The 27253-nt window shown below is 40.2% G+C and overlaps 1 protein-coding gene across 14 annotated transcripts in view; it reads right to left on the bottom strand.

The window, feature by feature from the left end:
- Syne1 (spectrin repeat containing nuclear envelope protein 1) overlaps nt 1–27253 on the bottom strand; it is a 406378-nt gene that overhangs the window by 356791 nt on the left and 22334 nt on the right. The window contains exon 1 of one of the 14 annotated variants that reach the window (XM_070010435.1): nt 3339–3404. The exons of 12 other annotated variants lie outside the window; for them this stretch is intronic. In XM_070010435.1, the coding sequence (XP_069866536.1) occupies nt 3339–3378 (40 nt within the window). In that variant the 5' untranslated portion in view covers nt 3379–3404. Of the gene's footprint in view, nt 1–3338; nt 3405–27253 lie in introns of those variants that run through there. One more of the 14 variants, XM_070010436.1, reaches the window with a different exon arrangement.

Here is a 27253-nt window from a genome sequence, read left to right as displayed (position 1 = left end):
AAAAGTTAAAGTCTAGAAGTTTTGTAGGTAGTCAAAGCTAAAGCATATCAGCTTAAAATAGACTGTTAAAAACTGTTTCGTACAAATTTCATGTTTAGTGAATTTAGAAAAAACCTATAATATATGGCAGGTGAGATGGCTTATGTCTGTAATCTGTAATCCTAGTTATTCAGAAGGCTTTGATCAGGGGGAGAGAAGTTTGAGATCAGGCAGAGTAAAAAGTTCACAAGACCCAATCTCAACTGACAAAAGTTGGGAATTCTGGCACCTGCCTGCCATCTCTGCTATGGCAAGAAGCACAAACAGCAGGATTATGGTCCAGGATGGCCCAAGAAGAATGTAAGAACCTATCTCAAAAATATAACCAAAGCTGGGAGGGAAGGGATGGTAGGGGAAAAGAAAGGAGAAGGCAACAATGCTTGATAGGAAATTTACTCATTACCTTGCTCATGTAACTGTAACCCCGCTGTACAGTATTTTCACAATAAAAAACTTATTAAAAATATATAACCAAAACAAAAAGGGATGCAGACATGGCTCAAATGGTACAGTGACTGTTTGAGGAAGGCCCAGAATTCAAACACCAATACTGCCCCAAACAAAATGAAACAGCAAAAGAACTATATGTGTACACACAAGATAACTAGAAGAGAAAGAAAGCCACTATAAATAATCATCAAATCACAAAAAAGGACAACAAGAGAAGAATGGAATAAATGAAATATAAAACCATCAGAAAACCACAAACAGCAGTAGCAAATCTCTATACACCATTAACTACTTTAAATATAAATGGGTTAAATTTGCTAATCAAAAGATATAGAGTATTGGAAAGCATTGGTTTCAAGAAAAAAGAAAGAAAGATCCAATTATATGTCCCCCACATGAGTATCACTTAAGGCACATGTCTTCTGAAAGCAAAGGAAGAGATTACAATATTCCATGCAAACAGCAAATAAAGAAGAATAGGCCGCTATATTTGTATCCGACAAAGTATACTGTCAGAAAATGCCATAAGACAAAGAAGGCAATTATATATTGACAGAAAGATCAATTCATGAAGAGCCTACAGAATTGTAAATGTACATGTATCCAACACTGGAGCAGCTAAACATCAAATAACAAAACTGAAGTTTGAAAGAGGCGACAATATGATTCTAAAACCAAATTTCACCAATGCATAGGCCATCGTGAGGAGAAATGAGTAAGTAAACAACAGATCTGGGCAACTGTAGATGCTACAGGAGCCCACAGAATACCATGACTAATAACAACAACAACAAAAATAAAAGATCTGGAAATACTATGCTTCTTAACTTCAAACTAAAAATTTCCAGTAACAGTACAATAAGGCACCAAACTGACACAAAAAGTACAGGGACAAAATACAAAGCATAAGGGGAAAATACAATAAAACCATACAAGATAACTATAGTTACAGTCATTTATTTCATAGAGAAATTATCTTTGATGAAGTTGCCAGGAATACACAATGAAGAAAGCCTTTTTGATACATGGTGCTGGATAACTAGGTATCCACATGTAAAACATAAATTTGGATCTGTACCTTACATTAACCACAACAACCAACCAACTTTAAAGGGATTGAATGTTTGAAGTTTAAATCCTAAAAACCTAAAACTGTAAGGATGCAAACGAAAAAAGCATTTTGACACTGGATTTTCTGGATCTGACTCCAAATGCACAGCCAACAGAAGTAAAAACTAGGTAAGTGTGATTGCATCAAACTACAAAGCTTCAACATAGCAAAGAAAATAATCAGCAAGTGAAGAAACAACATACAGAATGGGAGAAAGCATTTGCAAATGGCACAACTGGTATGGGGCTTATATCCAAGACACACAAGGAATTCAAATAAATCAAAAGCAAGAATTCATACAAGCTAATTTTTGCAATGGTCCTACTACACATCTCTCAAAATAATACCCAGATAATGAATAGGCATATGAGAAACATTTACCATCACAAAGCATTAGTTACACACACACACACACACACACACACAAACACACACACACACACACACACACACACATTACCTCGGGTTCAGATAAGTCATCAAAAGATAAATGTTGGGAAAGATGTGGAGAAATGAGAACATCCTTGCTCCTTTGTGGAGATGGATAACTGGTGCACCCTTAATGGAAACGGTATGAACTCTCCTCAGAATAGTATAAATAGAACTTCCCTAGGATCTCTTACCTCCAGATATAAATATCTATATTTATCTCTCTATATATAGATATAGATAGATAGATAGATAGATAGATAGATAGATAGATAGATAGATAGATAGGTAGGTAGGTAGGTAGATAGATAGATCCAAAGTATATGAAATTGGCATCACAGACGCCTGCCCCCTGTGTTCATTGTGTCTCAAGAGGCAAGATACAGAATCCACAGAAGTGCCCACCAATAAAGGAATAGATAAATAAAACAGAGAGATGAATAGATGGATAGATAGATGTGATTCACTTTTATCCATAATTAATAAGGACAAAGAAATCTAACATGTCTGACATTATGGATAAAACTAACTGATGACATAATAAATGAAGTAAGCCAAACACAGAAATACAAACACTGCATGATTTCACTTCTATGGAGAATCTAAAAATGTCTGGTTAAAAGGTACAAAGTTTTAGGATGTTGTAAGAATTATTTCTGGAGATCTCTTGAACAGCATGGTGAATATAGATAATAATTACATGTTCTATACTTGTACCCCTTAAATATATACATTTTTTATTTGCCAGTGTACCTTGATAAATTTAGAAAAAAAAGATTTGGAAAATAATAAAATTAAAGATACATTTTTAATTGATTATTTTCACATGAAGACATAAAAACATGTCTGTATATTTAAAAATTAGAATTTAGAATCTATAGTACTAAGAATACAAAGAAAATGAAAGTTTTCAAGTCAGGTTTCAAAAATACTTTGTTCCTTAATTTGAGAAAGCTATTTAGCTCTATTATAAATGGACAACATTTAAGCACTAACCTCTTAGGCTTTAGATACCATCTCCTAAAAATACTTACATATGAATCATCTAACCTCTAAATATTCAAGCTTTTACTATAAATGGCTGAGTTTAAATTTTGCAAAAATCATGAATATAAAACTATAATTGTTCCATTCATTTTCCATGCATTTGGGGGTCAGATACAATAGGAAGAGAAACATTTAAAACTTTCCAAGTTATTTCCAAGTCTACTCCACGCATTCTGTGTAGGAATCCTAACTCATCCTGGTTTTAAAAAAAATGAGTACAAACCCACACACCCAGGACAACAACGACAAGATCCCAAGGTACCTTTTATCACACCTGGAGTCTTGTAGTTTGTTTTCCTCATATCCTATCTGTTTTCCACGCGTTTGGAAGTTGTCCTAATTCAATCAGTTTCTACACCAAACACAGCATTCACTAAGGGAACTTAGGACTCTGCTCCCAGCAGTCCCTCCATGATCACTATGGCAACAGCTCTGCAGAGGAGCTCTGCTCCGTTGTTCTCCAGATTCACCCCCTGCACTGAGACCAAAGGCACACTCCCCAGCCAGCCTTGCAGAGGAACAGCATTCAGATAGACGCATAGGAAGACTGTCAGAAGCATTTGCAGTGGGAACACAACATTTATGTTCTCCACTCCACATTTAGGAATTTAGGTATTGTTTATCATGTTAATATCTTAGGGCTAAGTGTATTACATTAACCATTTCACAACACATACCTGTACCCAATCATAATACTGTTCACCTTGGAGGTACCAATAGGCAATTTTTGTCAATTACATGCTAGTAAACAAAATATTAGTAACTTCTAAGTGTTTTGTGACTTAAAACATTCATTTGGCTTCTAACAATTCTCAAAGTTATTAGTTTAGAAAGATTATGTAATTGTTGAATGTAGAACTTCCTGGAAACTTTCCCAGATATCTAATACTCACATATTAAAAAGTATAATAAAAAGTATAATTACTGAGACGGAAGGGGTGGCATTGTCCAAAAGGTCCTCTTTCCCTGACTTGTGAAACTGTAACCCCCTCTACACGACCTTTATAATAACAATACATTTTTTAATTCTAATTACTATAATAGCAATATACATTGTATCAAGTTGCAAGGGAATCACATTATTTTCAGTGTGGAAATAATACTGTAGATGTTTTATATTATTTGAGTACATAAAATACATTTTTTAAAAAGCTATAGTCAGGCACTGGTGACTCACACCTATCATCCCAGCTACTTACTATTTAGGAAGAGATCTAAGTACCACAATTCGAAGCTAGCCCAGGCAGTAAAGTGTGTGAGGCTCTTATCTCCAATTAGCTACCCAAAAGTGGAGCTGTGGCTCAAATGGTAGAGTGCTAGTCCTGAGCAGATAAAGCTCAGGGATAGTACCCAAGCTCTAAGTTCAAGTCCCAGAACCAACACACACACACACACACACACACACACACACACACACACCATCCAAGAGATAAACAAATATTTGTCATACAAATTCACAAGACCATTTAAAAAGCATCTGTGTTGCTGGGCGCCTGTGGCTCACGCCTACAATCCTAGCTACTCAGGAGGTTCAGATCTGAGGATCCCGGCTCAAAGCCAACACAGGCAGAAAAGTCCATGAGATTCTATCTCCAATTAACTACCAGAAAACTGGAAGTGGTGCTGTGGTTCAAGTGGTAGAGAGCTTGCCTTGAGCTGAAAAGCTCAGGGACAGTGCCCAGGCCCAGAGTTTAAGCCCTAAAACTGACCAAAAAAAAAAAAAAATTATGTTATGCTGCTGAAAACAACTTGAGAGTACATCATAAATCTTTATAGATTTGAAGGGTTTTTTCCAGGCCTCAAATCATTCTTTGACCTGGAATTTTAAGGTAAAATTTGAATCAGCTTTTGCCATCACAACTTCTGTTAATGTAACAATACAGAGAATTTTTTTCTATCCCAGTTAGAATAAGAAACTTTATTTGTGATATTAAAATTTGTTAACACTTCCCTCTCCCAATTTTCTGCAAGATTGTTAGCTACTGGACTGGGGCTCTCTCTCAATGGTAAAGCATACAACCTTAAATTTAATCCTTGGCACTGACAAAAACAAAACAAAAAACAAATTAAGGAACTCAACTAGTCCCACCAAAGAATACGCTCCAGTCAAGGCAGAAAGAGAATGGTGTATTTCCTTAGCAGGATTCAATGACATATTTTACAGAAACACTTTACCTCCAACTTAACCCAGTGTATTCATCCTACATGCTGACATCTGAAGAACAGGCAGAGCGGCTAGTGTTCACCCCTAGGTTCATCCTCCATTGCATCCAGGGTACAAAGTCAAAGTCATGACCTTGTATTGACAGCCGGACTGTGTCAGCCTCTGGAACCTCTGCCCTGTCTCTCCATCCAACACCAGTGGTTTCAACCTGGACTCTTCAACCTCATTATTCCCAAGAGTCTCACCTTATTTTTTTCAACTTATGACCCAGAAGAGTCAAAGGCTCTGAATTTTTAAAAAATCAGGCTGAAAGACCCAGGCTCTGTTAGCTCACGCCTGTAATCCTAGCTACTCAGGAGGCTGAGATCTGAGGATCACGGCTCAAAGCCAGCCCTGGCAGGAAATTCCATGAGACTCTTATCTCCAATAAACCACTAGAAAACCTGAAGTGGCACTGTGGCTCAAGTGGTAGAGCACTTGCCTTGAGCTGAAAAGCTCAGGAACAGTGCCCAGGTCCAGACTTCAAGCCCCATGACTGACCAAAAAAAAAATCTGGCTTAAAGAAAAAACAATGCCACTCTAAGAAGGACTTATTTCTAAGAAACTGAAAGAATAACAAGGGGATGGTGCTCAGCCAAATTATAAAGAGGATTTCATTGCCTTTTGGGCTTTTCCTTGAAGCCCTGGTTCCATTTACTAAGCAGCTACTCAGCGCCAGCTGTGGGGACGCAGAAGGGAGTGAAGGTCTAAAGAAGGACAGGATTTCTCAGATCACTTTGCTACACTGACCAGGTACTAGAGGGTGGGGTAGCGGGCGGGCACAGGTGAAAGGATTTGAACTTCCTGTCCTTATAAACCTACTTCCCTACATCCCCTTCAAGAAGAGGCAAAGGGGAAAGCCTGACAGATAGGGAGAGGCAGAAGGCGGTGAGACTGCACCCCTGCCTCTTCCTAAACACCCTGGGTAACAGAGTCAAGCTCGGCCTGAAGCAAACCTGCCCACCCGGAAGCTGACCCTTGGGGGAGACAGGTGCCCTCCCTTGGGGTGAAGTGGACAGTGACTCACCTAATGCCTAAGTAGCTGACACTGGTCCCAGAGGGTATAATCTCACCACACTGGGCTGCAGACATCTGAGCCCCACAGCTCACTCTCCTGCACCAAGAAATCTATACTCTCTCCTCTCCCATTCTTCTCCTCTACCTCTTCCTCTTCTTCTCCCTCCCCCCTTTCTGGTTCCTCCTCTTCTTCCTCTGGCCCTGGGAGCAGGTAGATAGACCTTACTTGGCCTATGGCACCCTTCCCAGCCAGCAGTCCTAGCTGGGGGCTTCTACCAAGCTGCCAATGGCTAGGAGGCCATGTGCAGCTTCACTGGTTCCTTACCCTTGCTTTCAAATAATCTTTGCCTCTGCTCTCACTTTTCCTGCCTTATTTGGTGGAGAAAAAGGACCTACGATTCCTAGATGGTATCACCTTCTAAATTATTCTTTCCTCCAACAGTAATGTACCGTGTGTGTGTGTGTGTGTGTGTGTGTGTGTGCGTGCGTGCGTGCGTGCGTGCGTGCGTGCGTGCGTGTGTGTGTGTGTGTGTGTGTGTGTGTGTGTGTGTGTGTGGAGAGGGGCTGCTGCAGCCGGGGAGGACACAGGCAGACATGTCAGCCCCTCTCTCATGACCAGATTGGCTCCCAGTGTTGAACCCATGATATATGGGTGAACCGCAGGTTGGGAATTTCAGCCCACCAAGACCAGGGTGGAATGAAGGCTGGCTTATTTGAGAATAGCATGCTCTCGCTTCTCCAGCTGGAGTAGGCAACCCCGGCTCCTCTTCCTCGGGCTCTCCTTTGCACCTTCAAGGGTAAGGTCATTTCTTTTCAGGAAGAAACAATACCAACTTGAGGAGGGGACCAAAAATAAGCACTTAGAAAATAGCAGCAGCAGAGGAGGAGGACAGGAAGGAGGTATGAAGAGGACGCAGGAAGACTCAAGAGCGTGGAATATAGATTTGGAGGCCATTTCCTACCACTTTTCAAATTGGATTGAAAAGCACGGTTAAGGTAGCCTTTCTGGCACTAAAATCTCAGATCCACTGTGTTAGAGGAAATGGCCCAGTGAAATTATTACCAGTGTGTGGGTGCCAAATGGATACCAGGCTGCAAGCAAAACCACAGATGTACCTTCAGCAAGGAGTCATTGCTGAAGGATTACCCACACTGCGCGTGACAGCTTGGGAGGGCTCACGGGCTGAGCTCAGACCACAGGTGTCACAGAAACCCCCAGAATTTCGGGGAGTGATCTCAGTGGGAGAAAAACATTCCACAGACTGTGTGTGTGTGTGTGTGTGTGTGCCACGACAACACAGCCCTTATTTTTGTAGGTATTATTTTAAACATTCACATTTTTTTATCTTATGTCTAAAGTGAAATGTTTTCATAGCCCTCTGTATCCATATAATATATGGATATGGTGATGGCTAGGGTCCACGAATGAAGTTACCTTTAACACATTCAGCCTGTAAAATGGGCTGTGAATAAATGTCCACTATTACTGACTACATGAGGGCATCGTGCTGGATGGACTGCAGCTCTCCAGCACACACAGCCCGTCGGACCCGCAGCTTGGCTCCCTGTGACCCCCACTCCCCACTTCTACCCCTCCTCCACCCATGAGAGCTGCTGTGCAACTTCTATCATTCATGTTTACATTTCACTGATGTTGGCAATGCCATTTCTACAGTCATTTGCCTTTTTGTACCTGGCTACTTCATTTAACATAACGTACTCAAGGTTCAAAAAGAACAGGACCATATTTTGAAAAGTTAAATAATAGAGGCTGGGGGTTTAGGCCAGCGGAAGGGCACCCGCCCGGCGCGTGCAAAGCCCTGGGTTCGGTCTTCAGCCCTGGGGGAAAAAATGCTACAAACGTTAAATAATAATGTTCTATTGTACCAATATATGTGTGTATATATATATATATATATATATATATATATATATATACCATATATATATATATATATATATATATATACCATATATATCATGTTTTTATGTACTCACTTCTACATGTGGATGAATAAACACTGACTTAAATCATGTTACTGCAGCAAAAAGTAGATTTTCTTTTTTTTGGTCAATCATAAAAATATCCATTAGTAACTAGTATATGTCTGAGTCAAGCAGAAAAGGTCAGACAAGTTGATGTTAGGGAAATAAACCCTAAAAATATATTCAAATGTTTTTTTTCTTTCATATGATTGTTTCTAACATATTTATAAGATTATTTCTTTGTTGCTTTGTATGTCTCTCCCCCACGGTATAACCCCTGCTCTCACTGTATTTGATGCTGGTATAATTTGTGGAGGGGAAGGGCAAAAACAAATTGTTTACATAGAGATACAAGTGGACCCATTGCAACAATGAGATATACAAGTCGTTATGTCGAAAAACGTACTTTACAGCTTTGGTGGGGGGGTGGATTTGGTGGAGGGGGTGGGTGGAGGATGGGAAGGGATGGGAAGGGGAAACAAAGGAGGAAGCTATAATGTTTGATAAGAAATATACTCATTATCTTGCCCATGTAATTGCAACCCCTCTGTACAGTGTTTTCACAATAAAAAAAATCCATTATTTTCCTAACCTATTGTCCTTGTAATTGTTTTGTAAAACTTCAAAGATCTTCATGTGTGGACTATTTTATTTTAAACCACAGTGAAACACAGTACATAAAATACTTAGATATTTCTATTGAGCCACAACTCCACCTCTGGCTTTTTGATGGTGAGCTGGAGATGACAGCATCATGAATTTTCCTTCCTTGTCTAGCTTCTAGCCATGATCCTCAGAATTCAGCCTTCTGAGGAGCTAGGATTACAGGTGTGAGCCACCAGCACCTGGCTTCTAATTAATCTTTTTTTTTTCTCCATTGCTGCCATGGAATCTTTCTACCATTAGCTAAAATAAAGTCAACAGACAAAAGGGGAGAATTCAAGTGGTTAAATTCCTTAACAAAACGAATTCAGAGTCCAACAAAATGAGTGCCAGGAGCCTGGTACTTGAAAGATGGGAGGGGCTAAGGGGAGAGGGTAAATAAATAGAGAAGAAGCAGGGGATGTGGTCACAAGATTCGAGGGGAGGGGTTTGTTGGGAGGAGCGGAGAATGTGTAAAGGGATAACATTTGTCATGATGCACTGCATTCATAATCTTACTTATTGAAAATGCAAACTTTCTGAAAGGCAAATTCAAAAATAAAGATGTATTTTAACAGACAAATAAACAAATGAAAGAATATGAAGCCTTTAGGAGAAACTCTCCTCTGACCTGAACTTCAAAACTAGTTACTACAGCAGTGATGTTGCATTTATCAATTTTAGTACAAAATCAAAAAAAAAAAAATAGTGAACTTTATTACCTTGTCCAAATACCCTTGCGTGTTTTCTGAAGGAAAGGAGAGAGATCTGACTTCCTCATGAAGATCATCTCAGATATAAAAGAAAAGTTATGGGAATGGAAGGAGAAGGATGTCTTACTAAATATTAAAACTGCAATAAAAGAGCTCCATTACTTACTGCAGTGTGATAGCTCAGAAGAAATTCCTGTTTATCTGAGAAAAATGCAAAAGACTTCCTAATGAATGCTTTAAATAAACATACAAGGAAAATTACAGTAGAAAACCCCATTTGGAACTTCATTTTTCTCCAGAATAAACTCCAAACAATTGCAGTAAATGGAGTAATTATAACCACCACCTGAGAATATGCTAAATACCTTTGTTTACTGAATGAAAACAGGTAGTTGGGGCCTAAAGGTAACAAAAGAGAAGCAGCTGTCTTTGCACATAAGATTTAAAATTGTGCGCCCAACTGACCAAAATACAATGTTAATTACACCAAGGAGTATGATGAGTGTACATCCATTGCAGGAATAATAAAGCAGACAGTAATGGGAATTCGTTACTTTGGAAGGATGACGAAAATAGGAGCAAGTAAGAAAACCCATAAACTCAAGCTGTATCTAAAAGATCCCTCAGTATTCTGACAATGGGGGGCCACCCCTCTAGCTAATTCAGAGGTCTTCAGAAAGATAAGCATGGAGGTAGGAAGCTTTACAATCACCCTAAGATGATTTGGGACTATAAACCACCTCCCTTCAATGATAATGGGTGAGAGGGAACTATGAGGTATAGAGTGATAAAGGATGTTGACCTAACACAAGGCAGATAATACGTCGCCCATGGGGACACTTTGGGCTCTGATCAAATGCCTCTTCTTCTAATGCTGTGCAGCTCCATTCAAACACTCTCCTTGGGTGCCAGCTCAACCAATGAAAAGAGCCAGGGCGGAGCAGGCACAGCCATCAAGCAATCAGTGAGAAGTGCAAGGGAGGAGATGTGGGAGGAGCCCGGGTCCTCAGACCTCCCCTCTCACCGTGTTCTCTCAGAGCTTTCAAAATAAACGTACTCTGTTTACTTGAAATACTTTCCTGTCTTTTCATTTTTTAGAATTTAAGAAAAAAAAAAAGAAAACCAGTCTGCCCCCATAGATGACATCAATAAACGTGCTTATGTGACTTTCTATGATAATAAAGTAGGTAAAAATATTAACAAGATGTCTTAAGGCCACATGATAGGTGAAATAAACACACCTTTAAGTTACAGGTGATCTGAGTATGACCTTATCTGTCGTTGAGATGTGTTCCTACGGATTTCCATCTACTTTAAAAAAATCTCTCTTCAGGCTTACACTTTAGTTAGAAATTCAAGCAAAACCGATAAGACGGAATGAGGAGAGCAATGAAGAGGTGCTGGGGATCCAGAGGCTCTGGACACTGAGATGGACAGGTTAAATTGCAACCATCTACAAGCTTTTGAAGTTCAGAAAATAAGCAAGGAAGTTAAAACTACAGAAAAATCTGCCATGGAAAGTCAGGTTCAAAACATGGAAAACAAGTCTAGCAGTTATTTCAGGATTGTCTAGACCCTGTCTGACAACTTCTGCTGAATCTTCCAATTATTTAATTGTCATTAATAGCTAAATAGGTTATCATGAAGTTACAACAAAATAAATGAAAAACAGAACCATGGTTTCTACTCATGAGTATGAGTAGAAATGTAAAAGTTAAGTATTCACACTTCTCTTATGGTTGATTAACCAAAACACATCAGTGTGTGTGTGTGTGTGTGTGTGTGTGTGTGTGTGTGTGTGTGTGTGTGTGTGTGTGTGTGTGTGTGTGTGTGTGTGTGTGTGTGCATACGTAAGTCCTGGGACTTAAACTAAGGGTCTGGGTGCTGTCCCTGAGCTCTTGTGCTTAAGGCTACCATTTGAGCCACAGTACCATTTCCGGCTTTTGGGTGGTTAACTGAAGATAATAGTCTAATGGATTTTCCTACTTGGATTTCAAGTCCTAGGACTGGACACATGCTTGTGTGTGTACACACACACATTCAGTTAATCTGCCACGTAAGGACAAAGCAGATCCTGAGAGCCAGCAGCATGTCCGTGCTTGTCTTTCTTGTCTGGTGGTGGTTCACTCAGCTCTTACATTGTTCCTGCTGTGAGATTTGTGTTTGGGATGTATAATCTGTACCAACCAACCCAGCTTCCCTAACAGTAAACAGCAGAAGCTGCTTACTTCCCACAGTAACTGGTATGCATTCACATTCTATATCTAAAATAAATACATCTTGTATTGCCTGACCAAGCTCTCACGTAGTACAGAGAAGGCAAAATGGGACAGTGGTCACTGGCAAATAGACTGAAAAAGGCCATCAAAAACGTTGTGGCAGCTTGCAGGCAAAGACTGCAAGAAATGATGTTCAGGTACCTGTGGCACAAATATGGGCGAACAGTCCCGTCCTGATGTTTGAGTCCTGCTATGTACACTGTATACCGTGCATGAGTGTTTGAGTGACTGCTCTGGTGGTACTGGGAACTGAACTCAGCACAAACACTTTATCCCTTGTACTATGCCCCGGACCTTTCATGTTAATCTCGTGTATGAGACAGGGTTTTCAAAACTTCATCCTAACTAGCTGGGATCCATTGATTTCCCCCTGTCTCTACCTCCCAAGTAGTTTGGATTACAGGTATGTATCACCACACGGGCTTGTAATTTCTTTAAATTAAGTCAAACTTTGATTAGGAAGGCAATTCATAATCACTGGGGCGAACTTGAACAGTGCCCCAATCCCTTTTCTGGTACTTTTGCCTTTATTTTTTGCTTGTTTTGCTTTCTCCCTGCTTGTTATACTTGCTTCCTTATTCTGCTGGTTTCTCAGATAAAGCCTTGTTAACTTGCCCAGGCTGGCTTCCAACCACGATTCTCCTGCCTCTGCCTCCCTTTTGTCCAGAGTAGCTGCAATCACAGGCATGAATTACTGTGTCAAATGCAATATGTTATCTTTTCCTTCAATCCATTTCCAAGAATTCAATGTATTTAAGGTCTCCAATGATGAAATCCTATGCAACTTGGAAGGTAAACCTTCCCAAATCTACTTGTTTTTAATCACAAAATGTCTCTGGATTCCATTCTGAGATCTCTCGAGTTAAATCATGACTATGGAAGGCTGGATTATCTGAAAAGACGCAGGAATTTCCAGGTGAGACAATGACATAAACACACACACATGCTGAGGTGAGCTCCAAACCTCGGCATATTTTTTTGTTGTTCACAGCAGGTGCAAGGGTGGACAGCCAGTTTCTTGACCTGCTTATTAAAATCACAGAGGAAGTGCAAAAATGATCCCCAGACTCAGTTCTGGCTGTCAAGAATCAGTGGAAAAATCCAGCTTTGTCTCCACGCTCCCAGGTCTAATCTTATTTAGTTTAGTCACACTGAAGAAGAGCAGAGAGTCCTCAGAACACATGGAGGGCCTGGAGATATACTTTGACTTAATGACTGAGCAAAAACAAAAGGACTGTGGATAATGGTTGTGACCTGAATCAAACAGGATTTGTAGAAATCACTTTTACATAGAGGAGCCTTTTAGACATAGAGAAACATATAATAATGGTACTTTTCCTTGCCAGTAGGGACTTTTTTATAATTCATAATTCATTTATATTCTCTCTCACTCACACACTCTCTCTCTCTCTCTCTCTCTCTCTCTCACACACACACACACACACACACACACACACACACACACACACACACACCATACTAGAGATGAATTCCAATGTCTGTTGCACACTAGTCAAGCACTCTATCCCTTGTACTCTGCCCCCAGACTTTTCATTTCTATCCTCTTTTTGTTTGTTTTCTTTTTTGTTGTTGTTGATCATGGGCCTTGAACTCTCAGCTTGGGCACTGTCCCTGAGCTCTTCAGCTCAAGTTGAGTGCTCTAACACTTTATACCACATCCGGTTAGACAGATTTTCCTGCCCAGGCTGGCTTTGAACCGTAATACTCAGATCTCAGCCTCCTGAGTAGCTAGGATTACAGGCATGAGCCACTGGTGCCCAGCTATCCTGTTTGAGATAGGGTCTTAAAAACTTTATCATAAAGATCCTGGATCTCTGGACACCCTGCTTCAACCTGGGGCTACAGCAATTCACTGGAATTACAGGCACATTTCACCACATTAGCTTCTAATTTCTTTAAGCCAAGCCAAACTTTGGTTAGGATGGCAATTCATAATCACTAGAGCTAATAATATTTTTCTTCCTTACCAAGAGTTAAATCTGCTAGCAGTAGTTCCATATTAGGAAGAACTTTATCAGGAGCTATAGTTAAGGCAGAGTTAAGAAGAGGTTTCCTGGCTAAGTCAGGTAGAAATCTGGGCAACGCAGCCACAGATTTTCCAAGAGACCTCACTTCCTCTCACTGGCATGACAGGGATTCATGAGAGCTGTGCAGTGCAAACACAACATCCTTCAGGAGTTTTCAAACACTTCTCTCACACTGAAAATGTTTCTAAGCTCTGTGATGATTTCCCAGACAGAAGAATTTGGAGTGAAATAATTGGTCTCACATTTCCCCTTCATTACAGGCTAGAGTTTTCTGATTGTTTGCTTTCCTTTATTAGCACTTTAAGAAGTAAGCCAATAAAATAATTTACTCATTTATGGTGGTGGATTTTGCCTGCTCACTTCTATCCAACAGTCCCGTAGAAAACAACCCCAGAAACAAATATTTCCTGGAATGACAATCTGCACTCCTGCTTTCCTGGCTGGGATGTGATGAAGTATTTGGAATGAAGCGCTGTGTGTGTCTGTGTATTTGTGAAACGTCATTCTCTGTACCACACAAATGATGCTCAGACCACAAACAGTTCTTTCCTAATAATGCGCAGAAAATCAATACCAAGCCATTGTTCCCTTGTAAAATTCATGAGGTTTAAATAACATATTCTTTAGGATGTTCTTTAATCTCAACATTTTGAATTTGATTTCCAACTTTAGAGGTATTAAGCCTGGTGAACATTGTGATGTCTACAGACTTATCTTCTTCCAAAAAAGATTCCCCTACCCCTAATTCCTATCCCTGAGTCTCTTCTATATATTCATCTTAATAATAGTTTACATAGCTGTCACTTCCTTCTTTATCATTTTGTCAGCAAGATTCACATTTCATTTCTAAGTTATCCACTTAAAATCTATTAAAGAATAACAATATTCTCACTCCTTTAAGAAGAGACTTGCTTTCCTATGCCTTTAATTAAGAAATAGAAATCAACAAAATTGTGACGATACTTTATTACTTGTCAACCCACAGGCTTCATTGGTTTAAATTTAGAAAAGGTTAAATTTAAAACAAATTTTAAAAAGGTATTGCTCCCTTTTTAAGGACATTATCATTTCTAACTTTGCAAGTAAGACCCACTGGAGATGATGAGCCCTGGAAGATTACATGTGATTGCACGCATGTTCCTACGTGATGCTGTGGAATCTTGTTATTAACCCATTCAGATTTAGAAATTATTTTCCCTCCTGAAGTGGGTGGCTTGGAGGATGTGCCTGTGGTGGTTCTGTATGTCTGGTGTTGGGCAAAAATGACCCTTCTTGGCTGGCTTCCTTGGGTCACTCCCGCTGGGAAATCAGACACTATGCTATGAGAATTCTCTGAAGACACTGAGAAGCCACCGGCAGGTGTTCCTGCCTTTCATGAACTTGGTCCTGCTACCTCAGAAACCTTCCACTCCTCTGTGGAATCTGGTGAGAATTCTCCTGCACAGTGCCTAGTTCAAGGTCAGATCTTGGGTGACCTCAACCTACATGGAAGGCTCCCTGCTTCCCAACCTCACAGCAGCTGTCAATATTCCTCCTCAAACAGCCCTAATTATTATTCCACAAAAGTGTGTGTGTGTGTGTGTGTGTGTGTGTGTGTGTGTGTGTGTGTGTGTGTGTGTGTGTGTGTGCATACACAGCCTGAGTTAAGAAAGATCCAGGGTTATTTTGTTTTGGTTTGTTTTTTAATGTATGGCAATACTGAACTGCAGGAGGGATCAAGTTCTCTCAGCAGGAAATTTAAGACAAAATCATGTCTAACCACCTTATAATAATGTATTCTATTAATGTCTACTTTCAAAGGGCTTCTGAAATGTAAATAGCTATCTAGGTTTACAAGAGCAGACCATAAAATACAACTTAAAAGTTGCAATCATTAATAAATAACTTTCAAAATTCTTTTCTAGGAAATTATATTTTCAGGGGGAAAAATGAATGAGGTCTCAGGATTTATGCAATAACACAGAGAGTCTGGAATCCCACCATTGCCCATTTACACTGTGGCCGTTCAGCACTTGCTCACACTCATCAATCTATAGTGAGAATATATTTTATCATTTCCAAATACTTGGCAAAGAGTTTCAATCATGATAATCGTGTGTATGTGTGTGTGTGTGTGTGTGTGTGTGTGTGTGTGTGTGTGTGCGCGCACGTGCACACCAATATTAGTGCTGTCCTTTGGAGTTTTTTTTTCCTTTTTCTTCTTTTTTCTCCAGGCTGGTGCTCTACTGCTTAAGCCACACCTCTCTTGGTTTTTTTTGTTTGTTAGTTGCAAGTAGTGTTACTAGACTATATGTGTGACCCTACTGGGGCTTGAACTTGGGGCCTAGGGCTCTTCTACTTGAGCCATGCCTCCACTTCCAGCTTTTCTGTTGGCTAATTGGAGACAAGACTCTTGACTTTTCTGTGCTGGCGGGCTTTGAACTGTGAGCCTCACATCTGAGCCTGCTGCGTAGCTAGGGATTCAAGCATGAGCCACAGGCACCCGGCTTGTTTTGTGGTTTTTGAAAACATCCTTCCTCAGCCACTCCACTACTGTCAAGGCTCAGTGCTGGGAACCCTTGGGAGGTTCTACTTATCTAACCTAATCTAAGATATTTAGGTTGCTCTAAATTTTCACTGTGACTAATATCTCTGAAAAGAAGCAGCGTTTAAATAGACCGAGACAGGAGAAAAATCCAATTCAATTATGCAAAAGAATGGCTAGCAGTCAACAGAGGGAGCTTCAGAGCCATTAAACAGTGCAAAGGAGGAGCTACTGCTTTTCTGGGGTGAGCTGAGCAGGAAGACAGAAGCAGAAAGGGAATGAAATCCCTTTAGCAAGTTCCTCTTGTTTAACAGCCTCTATTGCTCCCTCCACATCCTCCTCCGCGCAGGGTCTGCTGTGGCAACCTTGCCCTGAGAGATGGGAACCCTGCTCATCAGAGGAACCCCAGCAAGGCAGGACTTGAAAGCAGGAAGTCCTCTGGGTTTCCATTTCCTTGCACTCTAGGGTGACTATCAATAATCACAGACATGGGTTGTTTTGTTTATTAGGTCAGATTATTGTCTGGAGGAAACTGTTCTGCTGCTTAGAGTAGATCTAGAGTACAGTAGATCTAGAGTTCAAATATTCATGTGTGAGCTTGAACTTGTTAAAAAATGAAAGAAGAAGGTATTAGTGACCTATTGTTTTCTTCTATTTACTTAATTTAGTTATTTATTCACTTGTGTGTGCATGCACATGTATAAGCCAGTACTGGAGCTAAGCACAGTCATTTAGATTTTTTGCTCAAAGCTAGAGCTCTACCACTTGAGCCACAGTTCCACTTCTGGCTTTTTGCTAGTTAGTTCCCTCAAATCTCAGCCTCCCAGAGAAGCTAAGAGTACAGGTGTGAGCCACCAGTGCCTGGCTTAGTGACCTTTTAAGACACCACAGAAATGTAGAAATGCTTCCTGGAGAACTTAAGAGACTTCCAGCCTAGCTGGCATGAAGCCACTGCACAGCCTTGTCCGTTTACCTCAGGAGAATCAGACATCTGAAATCCCGTGGAGTGCTAGGTGATGCAAATGTCAACAACAAAAAGCCAGGGAAACTGTTACATAACTGCACCCTGAGGTAGTGAGGACGAAGCAGGTGTCACGTGATCTGTGGCTGGTGTTTTACTCTCCACAGGGAAGACAGATCATCACACAGATGACAATATGCAATGTTTAAAATATTCTGAGATTGTAGGGCTGGGAAGGTGGCTCAGTGGAAGAGTGCTTGTCTCACATGCATGAGGCCCTGGGTTCCATTCCTCAGCACCACATAAGCAGAAAAAGCCAGAAGTGGTGCTGTGGCTCAAGTGGTAGGGATCTAGGCTTGAACTGAAGAGCTGAGGGACAGTGCCCAGGCCCAAAGTTCAGCCTCTACAACCAACAACAAAAACAACAAAATCTGTAATAGTCTTACATAGAAAGCTTGTAATAGTCTTACATAGAAATGCAGAAACTATTCTATTAGTGCTTTTGTCTAGATGTGCGTGTGTTTGTGCATGCATATGTGCGTGCATGTGTGTGTATGTATGTGCGTGAGTGTGATTTCACTCATTGAGTAGATAGAAAGTGGATAGCAAGTGAGAGACCTGTCTAGTAGATGATTTAAATTATAGGACAGAAATGGTCAAGATTAGTCTTGGAGAAAAAAAAAAGAAATCCCAGAGGACCAACTGCCCTGCATTACACACACAGTACTGGCTGGGGAGGAGAAAGGAGGGAGGGAGAGAGGGAAGAGGAGAGAGATGAGGAGAGAGAAAGTGGAAGAGGGAGAAGGAAGAGGAGGGAGAAGGGAGAGGGAAGGGGGAGCAGGGAAGACAGGGAAGACAGACAGAGGGGAAAGGGAAGAGGAAAGGAGGAGGGGGGAAGGGGAAAGAAGAGGATGGAGGAGACTGAGGAGGGAGGGGGGAGAAGAGGAAGAAGATGGAGGGGGAGTGGAAGAGGAAGGGAGGGAAGGAACAGGGAAGGGGGAGTCAGTCTTACTGGATTCATGGGATGAGCTCTGTGGAAACACAGGCCCAGGCTGCTTCCTTCTACAGCCTTGGTAAATGTTAGAAAGAAGGACAGACGTCCTCATTTTAAAGCAGCTCCCAAGGTACCTTTTCTTCCTTCCCTACTCTGCACCCAAAAAAGACTTTTAGGGACAAGCTCCTAAAGTAGCCACAGAGTAAGCCAGGAGTTGCTCTCTTAGCAGACTAGGAAATCCCAGATAAGTTCTAAACATGCATATTCATTCAATCCTTCTCTTAAGAGAGATCATGAGCTTTTGTTTACTATTTCATAGGATTCCATTATAAAGAAACATCCTATGAACAGGTTTAGTTATTTGGAAAAAGGCTACTCGTAATCTCAAAAAAATCACTTTTACTAAAAAAAATAGTGATACAATCTCATTTATGTTTTCATCTATCTTTTATGGTAGCTTAAAAACCCATTAATGCGAAAGCTCTTCACCCTTTTATCAGGAAAAAGTCCCAAAAATGAGTGTGGGTAATAAATAGATCTAAACAAAGAGAGCCACGGGTCATCACTACAATTTTCCAAAGGAACAAAAATAGGCCCAAACGGGAGCTTGAGGTCCGAGACATCTGCAATCAGCCTTTCATCTGTCAACTCATATTATCATTAAGGTTTGACACTGAGGCGACCCTGAGTGTCATGTGCACTTCACCAATGCTGAGGGGACTAGGAAATAGCAGAAGCCCTATGGGTCAGTCTAGAGGGGGCCCTCTCTCCTGGACAGTGGTCCCCTGGAAACAGCAATCCAGAATGAAGCAAAAGATTTAGCAAATCTGGGTTAACTCAATTATATTAGAGATAGATACATACACAGATACATAGACAGAGATACCTTTTTGGATCTTGCATCCATTTGTTTACTAGTTTGAACTTACATTGCAATATATAAAAGCATGCTTTAGTTAAGTGGCGGTATAAGAACCAATTTTCCCCTAAACAAGTAGTTCTCATTACCAATAACTTTGTAAAATGGTGTTTATTTGAATGAAAATGCCCTCTAAAGGGATATCCATAAAACATCTCAGATCACAGCAAAACATATAAATTAAGAAACTCAGGGGGAAAAATACCATCTGCTGTGATTTTCCATAGTCAAAGCATGCCATCAACTTGTATCTGTTAGACTGCTTGAGTATGGCAACCAAAAGGCAAAAACAATTATTCTTGCAATAATTACAAATGTGATTTCTCTTAAATAACAACAAAACCCTCACAAGTATCTATGTATTCAAAAATTATTGCTTTTCCTTGACAAACAAAGAAGACCTCCCTTGTTAGCTCCCTCTTTGCAAGTACAAGATAATAGTCAGGCTCTTTTTGTTATGTTCCTATCTTTTCTCATCTGTCTGTCACTCCTTGCTACTATAAACTCATTTTCCCCAGTTAATCTGAAGGAGAGAGAATGCACCTGACTTCCCATTCCAGCCCAACTCTCCCTCTGCTATCTAGATTCAGGATACCCACTGCTATGGACAACCTCATTCATCCTTTCAAACAGATCTCACATCCTAAGTCATTCATAATGTCAAGTTCTCCAGTGGATATCATCCTCACCAACTTCACACTCAGATCTAGAGTTTGTGAGTGCCAGTCTTCAGGATTATCCACCATAGTTTGTCATAGCCAGTTGGTCTTTGGTTTTCTTCAGATTCAATACTATGGATATGACCAACCACTGATCAAAAATGCCCAACAATGCTACTAACATAAAACATGCACAGAAGGTACGTGATGACTGTATCAGTATGGAGCATATATAGGCCTGTTTCTAATCATTATTCCCTAAGCAATGAAGTGTAACCACTAATTCTATATCATGCATATTTTATTAAAGCCTGTAAGGACTTAAATGTGCATAGGTTATATGTAAACAGTATTCTATTTTGTATAAGCAACTTGAGTATTTGGTTCCTAAGACCAGTTCTCTTAGCTACTGATGGATGATTGTACTAGGATTTATGTGTTTATTCTATCTTTTCTGCAAACCTTCAAACTCTTAGAGTTAACCCACCCACCTCAGTAACTTCTTTTTACCAAGATTTTAGATGAGGGAAATATTTATATTATTCACATCTTTCTCTATTGTATTTAGTCGGATCCTGAAGAGGCAGACGTGGGTGCAAAGAAGATTCTTTGTCTGGCACACCCACCCTGTCCAGAGTAAAGCTGATATTCCTTCCACACAGGAAATCTGTGAGTTATACTATTTTGTCATGGAATGTGAACCACAGGGAAACCGGTTGTCAAATTTGAGAAGGGATGGCAGAGTATCATACAAAAAGTATATCGGTCTATGAAAAAAGAAACACTACCCAGGAGTCCAGGGTGACCTCACATCCACAGGCAGCCAAACGTGGTTTGCATGGCCCAATGGGATACAACTAGAAAACAGGAATGAAGGAGCTAGGAGACTGAGACCCAAAGAGCTGGAGGTATGGATCTGAGATCATGCTAACTTTAGGAATCATTTCCAAGGTAGCCTACAAATCTATTAAATCTTCAGAGAATTTCTTTGGCATTACACAACTCTCACCTGATAGAACCAGATGATTTTTCCAATTATGGAAATCCGCAGTAGGTTCATTTTAAAACATCATTCCTTGTTGTTATGCATGTCTTGCTTATGGCCATGCTTCCATCCACTGGCCATTAATGTCTGTATTCTCTTGTACCTAAAAGAATCTTCTTAAAAAATTCTAACACTCCATTTTCTCAGACTCTCTTGATCTCCTCCAATCAGAATGTCATCCTCACTGTTCCAGTGAAAACACTCTAATTAGTGCCATACCTCTGTGTCACCACATTACACAAATCAGCCTCTCACAGCTCTCTTTCCATGGCTTCTCAGAGCATAGGTATTCCAAGTTTCACCTTCATTCTTAAAGTTCCATTCACCTGGGTGCCACATGGCCTCCTCCTGGTTTCTTATACCCTATTGCTACTTCTGTTCTATCACCACTGCCATCTCTCCCTTCACTGAACTACCCTACCATACTGAGAAGAGACGAGTAAGAAAGTACCACTTCCTTCTCCACTGATCATCTTCCTCCAGTAGACCCCCACCTGTTTACCTCACAATCACAAACATACACATTCTCCACATCGAGCTATCCTGAGTCCAAACCTGTGTAACACAACCAATTTCTCAACACATCCCCTGGATGCCACTAATATTTCAATGTTAAGTACTGCTTTCACCCTTCATCTATCATGCTCCAGATACGTCAAAACAACGTTGTTCCCAAGGATTTACATTTGCTGTTTGTTTGCCTTGAAGATTCCTCCCCTCCCCTCTATTTCTAGGTTTCATTCTTTTTATTCAGGTCTCCGATTGAATATCAGCTTTTAAATATGCCTCCGCTGGCCACTTCATCTCAAGTAGTAAGTCAAGTTTATCTAACAGTTGGTAAATGAATAAATGAGCAATCTATATTTTTTTAATTATAATACCTAAAAATTCTACCACTAACTATTCCAAACAGCCTTGCCAGAAACTATATATCCTTTCCCAAATTTAGAAACATTGGAACAGAAAGCTGTCAACAGAGCAAGAAATGGAGTTGCTCTACATCTGCCCCTAGAGAAGATGCTAAAAAAAAAAGAAGTCACAAATTGTGAGTGATGCCAGCTAACCAGCACCCAACAAGCTTCAACAAGCACCTAACTTCAAACCACAGCTGTCTCTCCAAATCAAGCCTGTCCCACTCTGAAAGTCTACACTTTGACACTTCAAAAATCTTACATCCCAGGTAGCTCATTGGAGACTTTGACTTTCTGCTTGTTTGTACATAGGAATGAGACAAAGCCAGAGGCTGACTTTCCTAATCTGGGCCACTGAAGTGGAAAGCCAGGTCCCAGGATGATCCAACAAGTTTCTTCAATCTTCTTTAGTTTCCTCTCCCAGAAGAATATGGCCGGCCCTGAGTATGACCTTTAAAAACAAAATGGTCCCTTCTGATTTCTGTTCCCTGGTTAGAACTTCATTAGAGAAGAATGCACAATGGTACACACCCAAAGACTAATTTTGTATGATAACGTATTTAAAATGAATTTTCTCATTTTAAAAATGGTATCATTACAGACTTTTGGTTTGGGGTTGGGGGTTGTTATTTTGGTTTTGGTTTGGTTTGGGGTATTTTGGCTGGTTGTAGAGCTGCTCGTTGGCTCAAGGCTAGACTACCACATTGAGCCAGGGCTCCACTTCTGTTTTTTGGTGGTTAATTGGATATAAGAGTCTCACAAGGAATTTTCTGCCCAGGTTGGCTTAAAAATGTGGTCCTCATCAAAATGTGGTCCTCAGGTCTCAGCCTCCTGAATAGCTAGGAATACAGGTGTGAGCCACCAGCACCCAGCTTTCCTTATAGTTTTAACTTGAGCTAGCAACTGAAGGTAATAAAACAATAAATTCAAAAATGCTAAAAGCATGTCTGTACTTCTTACTTTTCACTCCGGTTGGTGACTGAAAGTGGTAACAGGCTATGCTCAAGATGGATGTTATTCATAAGCAGAAGGAAAGATGAAGAAAGAAGAGTATGATTTTGTGGGACTATTCCACTTCTTATTAACTATGATTCATACAAAGCAACCATTTTAAAAAGTAGCTGGAAATAAATCTGTTATGGTTCCCTCCTGGTTGATTATAAAAGCTTGAGGACAACTGAGCACCATCGACTGTCTCATTTAATGAGCATTTGGTTTATCTCAGAAGGCTCAGAAAGGCTCAGAAGAAAGCACAGCACAAACTGCCCGTTCTTTGCACAGGAACACAAGGGCTTTGGCATGCCTGAGGAAAATATGGCACCTCATTGTGGACAAAATAAAACTAAATAAAACCTCCTGCCTTCTTTTTAGTTTGTAGTTATTTCTTTAATGACGTGGAGCACTTTTGTGAAACTGAATAGGAGCATGCAATTGATCTGGGACGTTTAAGATATTTTAATAACTCGACAGACACTGAAGTTTTAGCATTATGAAGCATGTTCAGCATATGTAAAAAATATATTTTAAAACACTGGGTAAAGATGGATGACATCGCAACTAAAATTTCCTCTCGTACTGCCCTTTCCGCTTCTAACTCTTTACCTTAAGAAAGCACTCTTTTCTACTTGAACAAGTGCAGAATAAATGGTCAGATTGGATTTAACTTAGTTGTCCAGATACTCATCCTGCTCAGAATGGGTGAGCATCAACGCCGGAGCTCATAAGGGCTTATCCAATTTTAGAGTCTCTATATAAAGGGAAAACAATGGTATGGACCGAATTCCTCCTTTTGTTTCATTATGAATATCCATGAGGGGGAGAAATGATTACGAAGCCCGTGCTTAAACCAGATGCAGGGGCTTACACCTATAATCCCAGCTACATAGCACAACAGGAGGGAAGACTACAGTTCAAGGCCAGCCTGGACAAAAGTTAGTCAGACTCTCATCTCCAAATAAGCTTGTTAACATATGTAGGTAGGAGGAGTAGATAGGATCAGAGTTAAAGGACAGATTCTATTTTTTAAAAAAGTAATTAAAGGAATAAAAGCAGCAAGGGTGTAACTAAAGTGGTGGCGTCCTTGTCCACGGCTAAGTGCAAGGCCCTTTTCAATGCCCTGTACCACCAAAATAAGAAAGGAATGCATAAACATGTAGCATGACATTATAGTCAAGTGGAAAGTGGTTTTTCTTCTGTAGGGAAAAAAAACAAACTTTGCTTCTTTCTATATAGAAACAATATTATAATCACTTGCTTATTATAGAATACTGATTCATTTATATGTGAATCATTATTCTGTAATAATAGCAGGGCTAAAGGTATGACTCAAGTGGAAGAGCCCTGGCCAAGCAAGCAAGCCTAGCAATTAAGAGACCCTGAGTTCAAACCTTAGTGCCACAAAAAAAATAGTATTAAGCAGCCAGAAACTCTCTTAAGAAAGCATCTCATTTGTAAACTGTGAGAAGGGCCAACATGACCATGACTCATTACTTTAACAACTATTAACCACCCACTCCTAAGCTGGCTCTTCTGTGGCAGGAAGTAAATCAAAGAAGGCTGAGCATCAGTGTCTTATCAATATTCATCCAATATTTCACTAACTTATAAATATTCATCCAGAGTTTTATCTTGATCTGACAGATAATGCAGTGGCCTACCAGAGCATTCTATTACATAATTAATAGATCTATTTTAATCCGGCTCTTCCTGCCTACCAATCCAGATGTTTTGCCATTCTGCTCCAATGTCACATAGAGAAACAGAACAATGGCAAATCCAAGTGATGTCATCCTCTTTCGTAAGAGGTAGGAGGCCTCTTCAGAGTCTCCCAGAATAATCACATCATAGATGGAGAACAAACATCTGGATTTAATTTTCACACCCTTCATGGGAGATAAGTGAACCAACACAGTCCAGACAAATTTACTGATTTAAAAGAAAAGTGTTTTCAGTAATAACAAAACATCACAGGAGGGACAGTGATCCTTGTAAAGCTTTTTCAAGCAGTACACATAACTGCTTCTGAGCTCCCCCCTGTCCTCTGAGGTCCTTGCAGAACTCAGTGGTTAATAAGGGCAATGCCAAGGCTGCTCTCCAAGGAGCTTGACGTACAAGAATAGCGCTTTCCATGCAGTCCTATCTTACTAGTTTCTATTTACTTTATAGCACTGGGTTATCACCCACCTACAAGGCTTTCCAGAGCCCCTCCTCCTCCCTCCCTGGCCATGCTGAGTAATACTATATTAGTAATGCTATCAGATCAAAGAACTAAAAATGTCTTTGGCTCCCAAAGGAACACAGACAAAAGAACAATGATGGTTCTTAAAATTAATGCTCTGGCTATTCTTTATCTACTGCTGCCAGATACATCTATGTGTTTCCTCTTAATTTTCAGATAAAGATAAGAAAACTATAAAAAATAAAAAGAAAAGAAAAAGCTCCATGAAGCTTGGTTAATTCCTTTCATAAGAATTTCCAAACTCTGACATACTATTAAATTAGCTTATAATAATAATCAATGGTAAGATTAAAACCCAGTGGCCAGGTTTGCTTTAGCCCTCTATTCAAGGTTATTGTAATTTGCATGTCTCTGTCTTCTACTGTCCACTTACCCTATGAATGCAGTGGTGAATATGAGCTTCTGTACGTGTCCTGGGGCACCATGGTCTGGTAAGGTACAGCGAATCAGCAAGTATTAAATATAAGGGATAATAATCTGGTAGGTGAATGGCAGAAGAAGTAGTAGCTAGGTGAACCAGAACTACTCCAAGAGTACTATGTGGGTTGGGCCAAAGATAATATTAGAGACTGGAGATATTCATTAATTTATTTGAAATGTCTCTTTTAGTACCCGAAAAGCCAGCAACATTCAAGGAATAGGGGACTGACCGCTTCATGCAAGGTCTAAAACATCACACAGAGCAACAAAGATGAACAGTTTCACACTGGAGATGACAAACAAGACCCACTGGAAGAGAGACTACCAGGACCACATGTCCCTCCTCCCTGCCCCTGCTCCCCAGCTAAGAAAACACTGAGACCCTGGGCAAAACTCATCACTTCATTTCCTTATAGACACCACAGTCAAACATGTACCTTACAGACAAAGACTTTTTAATGCGACTAGTAACTAGTGATAATTACATACAAGACAATTTCTCTAGAGCAAAAACAAACTATACAACTTTTGTTTTAGTGTTTCTTTTATCTTATAGGAAGAAGTAAATGCAGGATTTTAGAACTAGATGTGTCAGGGTAGAAGCTATCTATGGTAATTGAGCAACAGGAAGGATGGGTGGCTGGCAATTGGTGCCAAAACAGAAATAAGTTGATTTCCTGGAAATCTGCCCCTTTATGTTTCTTCCAGGTCCCCACAATCTTTTAGTTCCATGCTCTGGGCTCAGATTCCCTTTCTTCTTAACTTGCCTCAGGCTGTCTAAATTCTTCTGGAGATCCAAAGGAATGAATAGACGGGAAGCAATTGGGGTTACTGGAGGGAAATGTTCCTTTTAATGGCTCTTTATTTCGCAAAGAAAAAAAGATATAATCTGAAAAGTTCTCAGCAGTTCAGAAAATGAATGTGTGCGTCTAAAGTTTAAAAGCTCTTAATTAAGTACAGCTTCAGTAAGAAAAAAAATAACAATCTACTAAGGAACTCAACTTGCAGTGAGGGTAGGAACAAATAGCTTCTATCTTTTCTTGATGGAATTCATGCTATGATGTTTTCCCCCCATGCCTTCAGTCTGGCTTAAAGTTGCAAGCTTACAACCAGATAATTTGGAAAGATCACCTTCCAAATGTAGGAAAACAACAGAAAGAACTGGAAATGAGAATATATTGTTGCGCCGAGCTTGTCTGAAGCAAGAACCCTTGTTCATTCAAGTGAGCACAGGGTATATGAAAATGATACCACATCCAGCTAGGAAGCAGACGTTAATATCAAAAGCACAAATAAGAGGTTCAGCAGAGTTAGATGCCTGAAAATATGAAGACAAGAAATCATTGATTGTCTTGAGATAGCATTTACAGATGCTGATGACATGAACCTAATCAATTGTCAACCTAGCACAGGCTTAATTTAATTAAAGTGAGGTTGGCTTGTCTGGGCATGCATCCACAACCATGGGTAAATGAATACATTTTAGATAAAACAAGAGCAAAGAAGCAAAGGTTGAGTATGGTCATCAATGCAATAGACACGTCTGGCAGGGAAAAGGAGGCAAACTGAAGACCACACAGTGTAGGGTTCAGAAGACGAGGAGCTGAGCAGGAAGAGC

The sequence above is a fragment of the Dipodomys merriami genome, unplaced genomic scaffold (genome assembly GCF_024711535.1).
Source record: "Dipodomys merriami isolate MVZ:Mamm:240054 unplaced genomic scaffold, mDipMer1.0.p SCAF_8, whole genome shotgun sequence".
In the NCBI taxonomy this organism is placed as follows: domain Eukaryota; kingdom Metazoa; phylum Chordata; class Mammalia; order Rodentia; family Heteromyidae; genus Dipodomys; species Dipodomys merriami.
Note: the sequence above shows the minus strand (reverse complement) of the source record. Positions and strands in the feature narration are given on the sequence as shown.